Source organism: Acromyrmex echinatior, chromosome 9, assembly GCF_024713525.1.
Source record: "Acromyrmex echinatior isolate Ae372 chromosome 9, ASM2471352v2, whole genome shotgun sequence".
NCBI lineage: Eukaryota > Metazoa > Arthropoda > Insecta > Hymenoptera > Formicidae > Acromyrmex > Acromyrmex echinatior.
In genome coordinates, this window is record NC_141860.1 from 7,103,345 (window position 1) to 7,119,893 (window position 16,549).

The window sequence follows — 16,549 nt, forward strand, 5'->3', positions numbered from 1 at the left end:
AGTTACATAAAAGAAGTCGAAGGCCATTAATCCTCATTCCCATGAGGAGGCAATTGTCATTCACATGGATAGCCTCGAGAAACTTTCGGGAAGTAACAGCATATTGCCTTAACAACTATTTATGTAATTGACTTCATCGATATTACGTATGCTAGACTATTGTGAAATTAAATTATGCTAGCCAATCTACGATGAGTTCAGTGATGCGATAAAAAAACGCGTATATCAAAAAGGAGTAATTAGAGTAGACTGCGTAATCAATTTGCTTTTATTTCACATGATAGGCTTGATACTTCTATCAAATCAGAGTAAAAGACATACACATTATCTTTTTTCTATTTCTAATAATCTGTCTTTCTTAGAATTATATATATATATATATATATATATATATATCCCAAAAAAAATATTTTTATATCTTATAAGGAAAGGACCCAAATATTCTCCTCCGATATATTGTTTTGTAAATGAAAATAAGGGAAATGTATTTTTTTTATTTGTGTTCTATCGCACTTTTAAGGAATACATTTTTTAGAAAAAAATCAATTTTTTTTGTATATATCATCGAAACCATAAAAGATAGAAAAAAAAGTGTTTGAAATAAAGTTAAATGATTTAAAATGTACTTATAATAAATATAATTAAAAAAATTTTAAATTATTATTACAAAATATTTTTAAAATTATTCAACTTTTATTTCAATTTTTATTTCATTTTTTTTATTCTTGTATAATACTTTCGATGATATTCGCTTCGAAAGAAAAGATCGATTTTTTTCTAATTGGTGTTTCTCCTTCTTAAAAGTGCGATAGGATATGTATAAAAAAAATACGTGTCTTTTATTTTTGTCTATAAAACAATATATTAAAAACTCACCAAAATCTGAGGAAAACACTTGGATCTTTTCTCTTGTTAATTAATTCATAATTAAATATAGGTATATATTTAAAAAAGTATTTAAAAAAATATAATATTTATTTTTAAAGGAACAATGTTGCTTCTAAATATTATTAAAAATTATATATATATATATATAATTTTTAATTTTGTATATTACTGTTTTACCAATTTTTTTGAAATCGATATAATAAAATATTCTCACAATAATTTATCTAATCGTACACTAATATTTAGAAGTAACATTGTTCCTTTAAAAATAAATATTATATTTTTTTAAATCTGAATAAAAGATATTGTTTGACTTCACTCTTAAATTTTGAGCTTTTTTCTTTTATCATTAAATATTTATTTTTGTTGCGATTTAGTTATAAAATTTTATTTAAATTTTAAATTCTATTAAATTCAATTTTTTGTATTTTTAAATAAATTTTAAAGTTTTGTGTGTAACAGTGTATATACACTTTGCTGTTTCTATCTCAATCAGTGAATGACGCTTGAATTGACGCAGCTCGAGCTTTTTCATTGCTTTAGTGACAAGAACAATCGTCAAGAAGCGCGTTTATAAATATTGATGAAGAGCCATGCAATTTTCACGCGGCGGCGCCTCTGCTTAAGGTGCCTCGGCCCGTAAGCGAAAGCAGCTCGACTTCACGGTCTGCATATGGTCGAGAGAAGAACTTTTACTCATGATCAACATTCGCGTACACAGAAAACAGTGTGAAATTTGCTCAATCTATAAAAACGATATTATTCTAGATAGTTATACAATTATCACACTATAACTGCAGGATCTCGTGATCTTAAAATGTTCCAAAATATCATTAACGAATTCTTAATTATCAAAATTGTCGGTACTTCAAAAAGGAACGATAAATTGTCGGCATTAGCAGATGTTGGCAAAACAAAAGAAATTGTTTTCAACGAACCATCGTAACTTCAACGTTGGTTCGTCACTTGATTTGAGGAAAGTTAGAGAAATCGATGCGATTTAGTATCACGAGCACAGTAGCGGTATTTGAGCGATATCGAATCTCTTCAGGGTTCAATAGTATCGATCGATTTCCGGTCACGTGAGCCGCGCGAAGAATGACTATAATGCAAGCTCATCGAGAGGCGTAACGGATGCATACATTCTTTTAAATTTTGGCCAAATTCCAGAAGGAACTTTCAACCGGAATCGCAAGTGGAATCTAAAGCAGTTCTATCTCTCTCGACATTGTCCTCTTTCGTTATTGCATGGGAGACAGTTGTCTGACGAATATTTAATTCGCGATCATGGAACGAGTTCCGATACTATCGAAAGGATGAGAGTAGCAAATTTCTCTTCTGATTACGCACTGCACCTGAATAGTTTTTTTTAGTTTTGTAACCGATCGATGAAGAGAGGAGAGAGATTACGCTGTAAAGAACGTAATCTTTCTCCTCCCTTCTTTGATTGCAACTAAATTATCATTTAATAGTATTAAACTGTAAAGAGAGAAACTAGCAAAAACTTAATTTTCAGATAATTAATGCAAACGTTATTTTAAAGAGTTGTGTGACTTGACGTATTGTCATAACAATAATAATTATATATGAAGATATAATAAAATAAATTATATTACACTTTAAAACTTTTAGGGTAAATCTCTCTCTAAAGAATAAAATCTCACTCTTAAAGATTGAAAATTGAGCTACTCTTTTCCAAGACTAGCTCTTAGAGTAATATTCCATTTCAAAGAATTTAGAGAGTATGAATTATATAAATTTCATAAAATACCATTTCTATATTTTCATGAATTATTATGCTTAATGATAATAATAATAATTTTAAAACTTTTTTACAAATTATATAAGACGTGATATTTGTACTTTGTACTTTATCCTGCATATATGTATGCAAATATACCGATATTTGCGCGGTCATCGATTTTAATTTTTATTCTACAGATATTCGGATCAACGATATTTTTCGTTAATATTCCAAGATGTCTTATTGTTTCAGAGACTTATAAAAAACACCTCACTAGAAGAGTTGCAACCTATAAGCACATACTATTTCGATGGCCAGGGGAAAGCGGTACGACCCATGTTTACCATACTCATGGCACGAGCTATTAATTATCACAAGGGAAGAAAGTAAGTGGAGACATGTTTCTACAAACATGTTTGAAATTTATTTATAAAGAATCTTGATAAACGACATTATGAATTGCACGTCTGGAACTATAGAAGTCTAGCAAAATGCAAAAAAAAAAGTAATCCTCTGCTTCTGTCGAATATTTAGAAGAGCGTTACATTTTTTTTTTAAAGACAAATTAAGGGATTAGAAAAAGATGATGTATTTGCATGATTAAAAATGAGAAAGCAAAGTAATGATAAATATTTATAAAACGGCTAATATACTTATCATACCTGCTGTTTTATTCTTACAACTAAGAATCGAGTTTTTAATTGAGATTTTGAAGTAGTGTTAGAAAAAATTTGTTAGAAAATTTATAATTAAGAAAATCGCGCGTGAGAGAGTCGATTCTTTTTATTAACGCTATACATGCACGAGTACATGAAGCACAGTGAATCTTCGTACGTATGAAAACGTATGCTCACGGCGTTTAGAAAGCATTAAAACTGTCGACAAAGTGGTACGTTAGAGATATCTATGAAAGCGGTGGTCGCGTCTTGTACAAGCATTACTACGTACGAATGCATATGAATGGGGCAGCCACGTGAATGAGAAGCGCTTTAAGACACGTCGTAACATGTTAAACTGTTTAGGCGTGATTTTGTTGTAGATTTTATTAGCAATTAAAATAATTTTCATAGCAATAATATATTAAAATTTTCAAACTTGAGATAATTTTTCCCAATATCTTTTAATTTGTTCAATTAAAAATTCATAATTTATGGAAGTCGAAATTATTAGACTGAAGATATAGGTGTGTGTGCGCGTGTGCTTGTATTTGTGCGTGTACGTGTGCGTGTGCGTGTGTATGTGTGTGTGTAGTATTTTTTTAGCTTCCGATAAATTTTAAAGTGATTACAGAACGAAATTTTATTATGTATCGATTATTATTGAGATATTTGAAATACTTCTTCGGTGAAAGCGATTTTAAATTCATGATTTGTTAAAGTTTATTTTTTATTATATAAAGGCACGGAAATTATCAGATTGAAACAGGTTTATTGCTTATCTTCTTAAACGGGATAATTTTCTGCTTATTTTAATTTATTGGTGAAGTGATGTCCGAAAAAATGTCTCATTAAGAATTTTAGACTCTATCATAAATAACTTCAAAATTTATCGAGAAATAAAAAATATTAAATGCATATATCTTTAATTTAATAATTTCGATTTGCATAAATTAGAAATTTTTAATTGAACAATTTGAAAGATTGGAAAAAAATTATCTAAAAAATTTTTAATTAGATATGTTGCTATGAAAATCGTTAAGTAACTTAAACTTTGTTTGTAAATTTTTATTATATATGCTATAAAAAATATATTAGGTGTTGGAATTAATTCGTAGCGTTTTTAATGAAAGAATGTTATTTATTTCACATGAGCATTAAAAAATACATTAATGAAAGTACTTCCCATCACTTGTAAAACGCTACGAATTAATTCCAACACCTAATATATGATTAAAAGATCATGAAAAAATATATTGTTAATTATTAAAATTATGCTGGTATTATGGTAAATAGTTATGAAAATGAATTATTCTACAACAACGGTTCTTTCTCCTTTTTTCAGCGATCTTTTGTATTCACAACGACAAATAGCTATGATTTCCGAGATGATCCATAACGCTTCTTTATTGCACGATGATGTCATTGATCAATCCGACTTCCGTCGTGGCAAGCCATCGGTTAATGTCCTCTGGAGTCAAAAAAAGGTAGTAAATACATTCTATTTTTCTGCTCGCAAACATGATCGACAAACATAGTTCTTTACACGATACATTTATCAATTCTCGGAATTGATGCTTTTTTCTTATTTTGTTAATACAAAAGATTAATAATACAAAATAAAAAATATATATTTAGGAATGTAATTATATCAAAAATATATAAAATTATTTCATATTGAGAAAACATCGAAAGTTGTCATTGCACATTGGTCAGTAATGCGACGACAATGGAAATTCAAACTCTCTCTCTCTCTCTCTCTCTCTCTCTCTCTCTCTCTCTCTCTCTCTTTCTAAAATAGCGAAGGAAAAAAGAGGCTAATGCGATTCGTGACCAAACATTGGGTTTTCTAGATTGGGAATCGGAAGCGGATTTTGAGTCCAGCGTGTTTTTGTTGTGAATGTGGAAAATTTGTTGTGTACCAAGAGACATGATAGGAAAATTGTTCGAATACTATTCATATTAATTAATATAAAATTATTTCGAAAGTGACCGCTGTTTACAAGTCAATCTGGCTCATTGAAGTTACATGTATTAGAAATCGACAGTTGGAACGCGACAGTGGGCGACACGTGACGTGATCGAAAAATTCAACTCTCAAATGCATAAGATTAACGTACGACTTTCGCAATCGCTCGAATTTCATTTGCGTGCTTTTCCATACTAGCTGCGAGACATTTTCTAGCGTTTATTAATTAGCTTTCGATCGGCGTCGCGAATGATTGAGCTGCATTTACTATCAACATTCATTACACAAGTGCGTATGTGCACTGGTAAGTGAAATGAAAGTGCGAACAGTGGCTAGGTCAAGAACGTGCGAAGCTATTGACCAGCCATCATTACTTTCTTCCTCCCGCTTTTCTCTGATGTACAAAGTATCTTAAAAGTTCTTTTTATAAAACTATGATTTTTTTGAAGAATATATGGTGGTAGAAGAATATGCGGTATTTTTGTAAAAGATTGATCTCTATTTAGTGAAAAAAATTTGTTAATAATTACTTTTATATAATTATTCTTTTTATTTGTTTATCCAGAATATAAGCAGCTATAGAACTCATAAATTTAAAAATTTCTCTAAAAATATCAATCATTCCACTGAACACATAATTATAAAAAAAGGAAATTGATATATATTAGGTGTTGGAATTAATTCGTAGCGTTTTACAAGTGATGGGAAGTACTTTCATTAATGTATTTTTTAATGCTCATGTGAAATAAATAACATTCTTTCATTAAAAACGCTACGAATTAATTCCAACACCTAATATATATAATGAATAATAATTTAAAAAGATAATATAAAAGAAATAAAAGTTTATATTGCTCAGTTCCAATTTTAACTTTTGATTCATTTCGATTAATTTTTAGAAAAAAATCAGTTTAAATTAATTAAATAGTTAATTTTTCAAGAAAATCAGTTTAAATTTTTGTTAAATCTTGAAATATATATAAATATTTTCTGAATATAATTTATTTGTTAAACTTTAAGTTTATTAATGCGACATTATTGCATCACACAGCATTATATAAAGGAGCATAATTGCGGTACATTTTGTAAAATAGTGTTGTACAAAAAGTATTGAAGTTGCACTTCTCATCTTTCTGCTTGTCTACGTCGATCTTGCAACACCAGAATTTTGTAATGAAACTTGTCGCTTTAATGTCTCTAACTCGTCGCGAATTGTAGATACATGTCGCACGATAAATGTGAATCGCAGTTCTAAGCCGCCGTTGTGAAATGCAACGACAGCTTACAACTGCGAACATTTGCGACCGAGCGACTAAAGACCAAACTGCATTTCTAGAAGTTCTCAGGCACTTCTTAGATTTCATATAGAATGTAAATGCGTAATCGTGAGACGCGAGGAAATAAAAGATCTGTTTAAGATCCTGTAAAAAACGTCAAGGATTTACAAAAATGGCGTCCTTGTAATTTCTTGCAATTTGTCAGCAACTGTTAGGGCAATTTGTATGATGGATTCTGATGAATAGCATGCGCAAACATTACAAGGAAGCTTCAAAAGTGTTACAACCTTGACGCATGATGGAATTAGCACCATTCAGAGAAATGGAAAGCCCAACGGTGGTCACGAAAGTTCCGACATTATTTCTTCGGTGCATTGGTTGCGAGGACAGCACAGATGTTGAACCGATGAATTGTGTAACAGACTCTCGCATTAACATACTGCTAATCGAGAGAACTCTTGCTGTAGTATATATAATTATATTCGAGTTACACCTATCAGTAACAATGTTATGTGATAAAGTGATTCGAATGTAAACTATTGAGTCAAGTGCGAAATTCATAAATAATGATTATAAGTCAAACTGATATTATCTAAGAGAAATATAATATCTGGGAAAGATAAAAAATATGATAGATAGGATCTTTTTTGCCTGGAATTTCTGATGTTAATTATTAAGAGTAATAGTAGATATAATAATAAATTATAAGAGAGAGTATTAGATATGTTAATATAATATAAACTAGGAAAGTATTTTATTCTTTCTTTTTTATATATTTGATATAATTTACAATGTGGTCGTTCATATTAAATATACATACTTATGCACACTGATTGAAGTGTTTAATGCTTCGATTCTTCATTTCATTAAACCAGAGAATGTTCCGCAATAATATGTCGTACTGAAATATAATTGTAAGTTGTTTCCCAGAGATAACATTAGCCAAAATTAATGAGCCTCGCAGGTGGACCATTGCTTTCAGCGTTGATTTATGTTTATTTAGTGGAACGTCACCTGTGTAATTGCAAGAAAGTGTTGCGCGTGCTATTCTTAGAGGAAAACCCTAACCAGTGTCTTTCGGTTATCGCATCTAAGATACATGAAAATAAGGCGGCACATCACTAATGCCGGATGTGAAACTCAAAATTACGAGCTGTTTGTTGAGTCACTTAGCCATTGTCATACAAAACGATCTTTTGTCTTTTTACCCGACCAAAACATTGTTGAAGATAATGATCCGGAAGCTTCCTTTTGCGTCTCTCGGTATAAATGTCCTGAAATTATCGAACATTCTTTCCTTATGAATTTTTTAATCTATTTGAAATAAATTTGTTTAAACACATTTAAACCTTTGTAATTAAGTAATTAATAGTTAAATAAATAATTGAGCTTACGTAAAAAAATTAGTTGACAAAATCGTGTTTTTTACTCAACTATGAACCGAAAATTTTTTACAAAATTCTAAAGTATTCTACTCTTTGAAAACATTTATCGTAAAGTATTTATCGTAGAATGTGTTAGTTTTACAAGATTAAAATAAAATGCAGGAATTTTAAGTATTTTATGAAGATATGTTAAAATTGTAAATAAAAAAAAGTAGAAAGTGTGCGACAATATAGTATCTTAATTTTAGATTTCGATGTGTAAGGAAGTTTAGAAATCAACGTGCGACAGAGTAAGCTACGGGTCGTTAAGAGCTGACGAGATGTTGCGGTTTCGACGCGTCGCTCATTATGTGTTCATTAACCATTTTACGTCAATCATTTTACGTACGAATTCACCGACCGCAGAGTGATAGGCCGAAACTGAATGTGCTGTACAGTTAATGAAACTTATCATTCAGTATTGCGTCCGGTCTATCATGACATTAAATTTCTAACATTATATCGATTTAAATCACTTTCCATCAACGATATCACGCCCGCGCGTAAATTTTCAAGATTTTCAAGATCAACAAGTAAATAATAAGATGTATCGTTTTAATAAATAAATTGCGATATATAACACATTATAAAACAATGTAAGAAATAAACTTCTCTTAAAGTTGGAATTAAAATCAAATCAAAAGAAATTATGTAGAATTGAATGCGCATCCAAGGATGCGTCAAAGTCTCATTACAAATGCTTCGAAGCATTTTATTGACCAATTAGTAGAAAGAATTTTATGAATTGACCAAGAAATATCAAAGAATATTTTAGAATATTTGTAATATTACGTTTACCGTACTAAGTCGCATAACCAAGACTCAAAGCTATTTGGTTCCGATTTGAAGAATGTCCAGTGAAAGGAAATCATGTCTATAGATCATAATCGCGGAGAACCATGTTAACTTTATTGATGACTTAATGTATCGAAGCGATTTCGTTGAATCGAAATTTTTTATTATTCCTCGTATCTTTAAATATCAATGATAAATATTAACATGATTTTAACTTTTATAAAATTGAAGATAGAATTGAAGATAATACTGTTGCAGTAACGCTATATGCTTATGTTCTATAATATATTGGATTGTTATAACCTGGAAGAATTACATAATTTTGACATTCAAAGATACATTACGAAAGCAAACACGATTCAGGAATAAAAAATGTAACATATACAATGCCTTTTAATCGCGATCATTATTTTAATAAAATAAAAATCGGCATCATAATTGAATCAAAGTTGATTTGCATCATTCTTATGCTACATTATTGAAAACTGCATATGACGATCAAACAGGATAACGATGCAACTCGGACACTAATTGCTTATCTGACGAGAGTCAATTAATTTTCGATAAATTTATTAAATGACAAGAGTAAAACAATGACGAGGTCTTTCTTAAATGATTACTTTTTTTTCTTAGGTGGCTATGGCAGGAAATTATATCTTATCAATCGCCTGTATGATGCTTTCCGAAATTCATAGTGATGATGTGACTATTTCCATCAGTCAGGTAAATTATTTAATTGCATTTTCAATATAATTTTTTAAATTTGTTGTTTTCCCTTGTTGATGATAAAACTTTAATAGCAGAATTATCAATCAGTAATTTATGAAAATTAATGAAAGTTTAATATTGTACTTTCAGTAAACTTGCACTATAATTATTACAATATTATTAATATTTTAACAAATGAAACTTTCAATTGTAAGACATACATGAATCAAGTCACATTCACATATCCAGATAAACACATATAAAATTTAATATTTAATTATTTAATGAAAGATTTAATTGATATCTCTAAAACGTCTAGAAATTATGACTTATGATTATGACTTAAGATTTTATGCTATGTCTAACTAGAGACACAATTGATAAACAAAGATAATAGAAAAAAATATTAAGAGTATATGTATCTAGAAGAATTAGAAAGATACCTATTTTTAAGAATTGTTTTGCGAAAATTATTAGGTTTACTCAAAAAGAATTTATATCTAACTAAAAATTAATATCTGATATAATAAGTGAGTGTCAACATTTTTAGTTAAAATTAAATATAAAATTTAAAATAAAAATTAATCCTTTTAATTAAAGCATTAAATTAAGTACGTATTAATTTGTAGCTTATCTCTGATTTGGTGCAAGGCGAATTTATGCAGCTTGGTTCCAAAGAAACAGAAAACGAAAGGTTCGCGCACTATCTCACGAAGACTTATCGAAAAACAGCAAGCTTAATTGCCAATTGCATGAAAGGGGTGAGTCTATATCAACAGTTGCGTGTACGAAGTCGTCGTCTATTATTTCTTCATAGAGACTTGTAAATAATTACATGGATCAATAAAAAAGTAACAACAATAAGAGTGGATTGTTCCACTTTTCAGTAAACTTCAGCTCACTATCTTACTCTCTTACTCTCTTATGCTCTTACTCTTTTGTTTATCCAATAGATAAAAAAATTATCATATAGTTTATCTGAAGATGGGACAATTAGCCCTATGCCTACAATAATTTGAATATTTAGATAACCTCTATCTCTTTCAAAGTAATTCTTTTTTACATTTATGCAACGGGTTCACCGCTTCTGCCATGTCTCAAATATTTTTTGAAAGTCTTTGTCTCGAATCATGTTAAGCATATTTTGCTTGGATGTTCAATCATATTAAAACGATCTCCCTTGAATTTTAATTTTATTTTAAAAAACAAAAAGACGTTACAAGAAACTAAATCCGACGAGACTAGAGATGCAAGAAAGCGAAAAAAGTTAGAAGCATGAAGAAAATTATATTGGTCGCTTTCTTCAAAGATGTAGGAACTTTATACTGATCAATCAACGCAGATTTTTACTGCAATTTTTTGAGGTAATTACGTGAAAATATTTATCACCAAAAACCGGAACTCGATACAGGACACCCAAGCTGAAGCACACAAAAATGCTTAATATAGTTTGAGATGAAGAATAGAATGTTTGAGACATAACAGAAATAATGGAATTGTTATGTAACTGTAGAAGGGAACTTTGAAGAAAATAAAAACCAGATTTAAATTTTGTTTTAGGTAATAAATATTCAAATTTTTATCCTAGTTTTAGTTTTTTCTTCGAGTGATCTTTATATTACCTTAGGTCGCCATTCTTTCCAACGTTGATGAGCGCACGATAGAGATGGCTTTCCAATATGGCAGAAATGTTGGCTTGGCTTTTCAATTAGTAGACGATCTTCTAGATTTTGTAGCTTCTACAACAGCTATGGGCAAACCCACGGCCGCTGATCTTAAGCTTGGATTGGCTACAGCTCCGGTGCTTTTTGCTTGCGAACGGGTTTGTATACAAAATGTTCAGTAAATCATAACATAAGAAATCTTTTCATTAGTCGTACTACGATATATTAGGTACTTTATTATGTTAGACCTATCGATAGGTCTTTTCAACGTCTCTTTAATATTGTTACTTCAACTGTTACAGTATCCAGAATTGAATGCAATGATTATGCGTCGTTTCCAAGAACCCAGAGATGTTGAAAAAGCTTTCGAATTGGTGCACAAATCCAATGGTCTTGAACAAACAAGATTCTTGGCAAAGAAGCACTGTGCGGAAGCCAGCAAGATCGCTCAGTCCTTTACTAAGAGTCCTTATCAGAAAGCTCTGATCATTATGGCGGATTTGGTTATCAATCGCATGAAATAGCATCACAAAAAACGAAGATTTTAACAGTGGAAGGATACTTTTATAAGTATTTATAAGTTATACTGGACGGGAACGGCTAGTACAATTCTCCTAAATTTTATAAGTCGCATGCTGAGGCCGCAATCGAAGAAATATTTTTTCAATATTATATCACTAGTTGGAATTATATATTGTTATAAATAATTTAATATATTTGAAAATTTTTATAAAACGTAATTAAATAAGGAAATTAATCTTATCATTATAATTCATGGTGATGTAATGTTGATTGACATGATTGACAGCGGAAGCATGTAGCCGTAAATGCGTTGTATCATCGCATTGCCGACCATGAGTTCATACCTCATCCGAAGGAAAAATGGAAAAGATATCTTAAGCCTCATAACGTATTTGCTAAAGTGCTTCTGCTAGAGTATTTTATCGATATATATATATATATATATATATATATATATATATATATAATATATATATAATATATATATGTTTGAGTTGTCTGAAAAATGCAGAAAATTTGCATTTTACAACAAAAGTGCCTAGGCATTACGTTTTTTCTGTGTGTGAAGGAAAATATTACGTATTATCTGATTTTATAAATCGTTAGCCGATTATGTAAATAAAGTAACCTAGCATTAGTAACAATTAAAGCATCATTAATCTTCTCTGTTGTCTCTTTTATGCATGCATCTTTCTCATGTCGCGTAATACAATTATATTGCTGTTGGTTTCCAAAATAAAAATAATGCACAAAACTGAATTACTTTATCTTGAAAACAAAATATTATAACAATAATTATTATATTTACCTTTGAAATTAAATATTCATCACTGTAATTATTGTATTGCGATAAGTCAGAAAAATTGCTTGCATCAAAGGAGTCTTAATGAGAATGTTATTATAGCATGGCAAAAACAAATTGAAAATTAAAAAAACATACATATACAGTAACGGCAGACGTACAGAATTAACGTTACACAATAGGAATATATCTTCGGTCTTTATGACCATTTAAATGCAATATATATATATATATATATATATATTTTTTTTTTTTTTGATAAAATGAAAAGTAATTTCTATCGCAGTAAAATTGTAAAAATAAATAAGGATGCCAATACTAATTTTTATTGATAGCCAAATTTAAAGTTTTGCTAAAAACGTCATGAAGAATATTTGCCAAAAGAGATCACAAATAGATCTTTTTTCTCTTTTTTGCCAAGGAATTTAGCAAAAATTAACTTTGGTCTGTCATGTAATTAAAAAGAATTATTTGCCTCTTTAAGTTTTAGAATGTCATCGAAATTTACAGTACGTGGAAAAATAAAAGTTCTTCTTTATTTAAGAATGTTATTCAGTAAGAAAGAATCACTTTTGCCACATTTTGCTTATTAGGTGAACTGCTCAAAATATCAATATTACTGGATATGTAAGTATGAATATCTAGTGTACAATAATTTATATTTATGATGAAAATGTATATAATTGTTTAAAATGTTACACAATCCAATAGAACATTAACTAAGAACAAGCATGTAATTATGATCAAACGTAGACTTATAATAGGATAAGTACATGATACAAGAAAGAGATACAGGATCTCTTTCATATGTTTTGCATATTTATTTAAATATTATGAGAAGTGTATAAAAATTTATTTTAAAATACGTTTATATTCAAAAGAAGTACAAGAAAGTTTTTCAATAAAATACAGATATGTGACAAAGCATATGCCGAATGCAATTTAAACAAAATTAAATGTACGTATTCCCTATATAAAGTTTAGTTTTTTAACTGTTAAGCATATATTTGTCTGTTTATTCTCTTACATGTTCAAAAGTTGGAAAATATTATTGATACATTTTTTTAGTTAGAAAATTAATTTAAAGTTTAGCTTCATCCAAAGCAGAACATGCAAAAATTTCAAAGAAAGCAGATCTACTAGATTTGAAATGTGTATTTTCGACGTCTGTTTAAATGTTTATATTGTCTCAGTATCTACACAACTCGTTAGTTTGGAAAAAATAGTGACTTTTAAGTTTAAATTCGGAAAATATTCTGCGTTAATTTATATACTTGACGAAAATTACATATAAAATCTGCAACATTTTTTAAACAAGTGTCTCTTATATTAATTAAATTGAATTGTTGCTGACAGAATATTATTTTTCGAAGATATTTATTAATTTGTTTTTATTCACGACTACTGCTAATAAAAATTAGCATAACAAAAAGAGTATGTGTCTTATTTGGAATCGATTCTTATATTTTTATTTTCTTAAATATATTATTATTACATTAGTGAATCAATAAATTTTTTCCAATATTTTTTGTAGCTTGAAAAATAAAGAAACGATAAACAGAATTCCCTGATTTGAATACATGTTGAAAAATAATGTACTACTAAGATCTTTAAATTTTCAAATAATGTTTATAGCAGGAATATGGTACAATACTATAATTCTCCCATTGTAATTCTATTGTTGATTAACTACTTTATCATAAAACCTTAAGCTAAATATAAGTTCAATTATTGTGTTGGGATCATTAAATTCGAAAGAGTATATAAGTTTTTTTAATATCTATGTGAAATTATAAAATATAGCTTTTTGAACATATATATAAGGTTGTTTTAAAATTTAATATATTTTCCCGTTTCACGAATATTCTACGATCATTATATTCAATATTTTTTACGAGAAAAAATGAACTTTTTAAAGTTTTATATATGATAATATTTTGTATATAAAAATATAAAGGTAATGTCATCTAAAAATTAATTTTACAAAATATTTTAGATTTTACATTTATTCCCGTATTTTGATACAAGAAATGAAATTTCTCATACATATAAAATATTAATTTTCTGATGACTTTATCTTAATCTTTTTAGACACAAAACAGAAAAATTACTGTAAAGTCGATCTAATTACACATTAAATAATAATATTTATTGATTATTAGTAATTATATATATAAGATATATGTACTAATGACCTTAAAAGTACACGATATGTATTTTTGTATCGGACATCGAAAACGTTCTCAGTTTTCAATTATCTCTCGAAACGATAATTGTATATTTTCGATATTAACAATTTATCAAATTAAGCATTGCTAATTATTACGAAATCATCTTAGGTACAAAATTTTGATACACAAGGTGAGCCAAAAATATAACATATATGTCAGAACACTCTGTGTAATTACTAGGATACATAATTTATAATCAAACAGATTACTTTTTCATTAAAATTTATTTTTTAAACAACTACCAACAAGATTTACTTTTTATTTTTGTGTTTTTCCCAATTACTATAATGGCTTATATATTTTTATTTTCCTTTTTTATATAAAACTTATAAAAGAGTTCTGCATTTATATTATACTTTTTTAATGTCCTACGGATATTTCAAACAAAAATTGGCATAAAATCTTTAAAGCTGTTATTAATTGATGGTCTAGTAATTAATTTCGCTAAGACGGATTACAAAAACTAATGTAGTTTATCATGTATCTGTTTTCACTCCAAAATATTCTCTTCGAGGAAAATTTTATTTATAACGTAATATATATATTACATGTACTGTATATTATGTAAAAGTTTCTTTCTAAAGGACGTTTTAAAATGTAGCCTAAATTATGATCATGGACGTAGTGTTGTAAATAAATTTTCTCTCACTGGTTTCGTTAGTAGCGGGATTCTCTTAAACGTCTTATCGATGATTATCGCTATCGTTAACTAGCAATGGCCAATGACAAGATAATCTTGAAAGAAAGTGTGACTGTTATTGGCTGTCGCTTAACGAGTAACAATTGTCGAGAAAACGCTAAAGAATCTTGCAACAGATACTTTTCAAAATGCAACGTAGAATATGTTCGAATAATTTAAAAGGAAATACAAAATATATACATATTTCACATTCTTCATGTTTTATTCTATATTTTTTTCTGAACTAGATGATTTTTTTACGATAAGTTGAATATAGAATACATAAATATATAATGTGAATGCTAATTTTTCCATTTAAAAATAAATACTTATTGAATTTTCTTAATTTGTTATTATTACTATTCATTAGTTTTTCTTAAATGCCAAATTTTGTTATAAAAGAAGATTAAATAAAATCTTATAAGATTTGAAGAAGAGGTACACATTTATATAATCATAAATTTATGTATCACAGAAAGATTTGAACATATTATATTATAATTGATATTCGATTCATACTAGATTGATGTTCTCATGTCGGTTAGACGTGATCATAAATGTAAGATAATGCGTGTTCAAAGAAATATAAATAAATTTGATTTTATTTTGATTGAATTTGTTTGCCGTTAAGTCATATAATATTTGATTATTTTATTTAAAACAAATCTTGAAAATAACAAGTTATTACAAATGAAGAAAATAAGTGTTATGTAATAAATTATTATTTAATTAATAAATATTTATTTAATATTTATTGTTTAATAATATTTATTAATCAATATTTATTAATCAATATTAAACAATATTATAATAAACTATTATTAAATTCACAATTGTTATTAACACTTGTTATGAATCTCTGTTAAGTAATAAATTACCAGACATTTTTTTAACATTTTTTAATGAAAATTACTATAGTTTTTTTTGTATCCTTTTTCTGTTTTTTATATACAAAATTATAATATACAGGGTTTTGCATTGCGTTTCTCAATTAAATTTTTGTTCATTAAAAAAGTTTCTACAGATACCTGAAATGAAAATTGGTATGGGATTCTTAATATTGTTATTAAATAGTGGCCTATTGCTTTTTGGTGCGGCAGATCTAATTTCTGATAAAGATTTGAAACATGAAAGCTTGTTGGAAATGGCTGGAAATCGTTTACCGGACAATATATATCCTGTACACTATA

The 16,549-nt window shown here is 28.2% G+C and overlaps 1 protein-coding gene across 1 annotated transcript in view; it reads left to right on the forward strand.

Annotated features, from left to right (window-relative positions):
• Window positions 1–14,928, forward strand: part of qless (decaprenyl diphosphate synthase subunit 1 qless) — a 50,046-nt gene extending 35,118 nt beyond the window's left edge. Inside the window, exons 3-8 of the mRNA XM_011064466.2 lie at window positions 2,885–3,018; window positions 4,634–4,775; window positions 9,387–9,476; window positions 10,091–10,222; window positions 11,089–11,283; window positions 11,428–14,928. Coding sequence (XP_011062768.1) covers window positions 2,885–3,018; window positions 4,634–4,775; window positions 9,387–9,476; window positions 10,091–10,222; window positions 11,089–11,283; window positions 11,428–11,649 — 915 coding nt within the window. The 3' untranslated portion in view covers window positions 11,650–14,928. The remainder of the gene's footprint in view (window positions 1–2,884; window positions 3,019–4,633; window positions 4,776–9,386; window positions 9,477–10,090; window positions 10,223–11,088; window positions 11,284–11,427) is intronic.
• The last annotated feature ends 1,621 nt before the right edge of the window (window positions 14,929–16,549 follow it).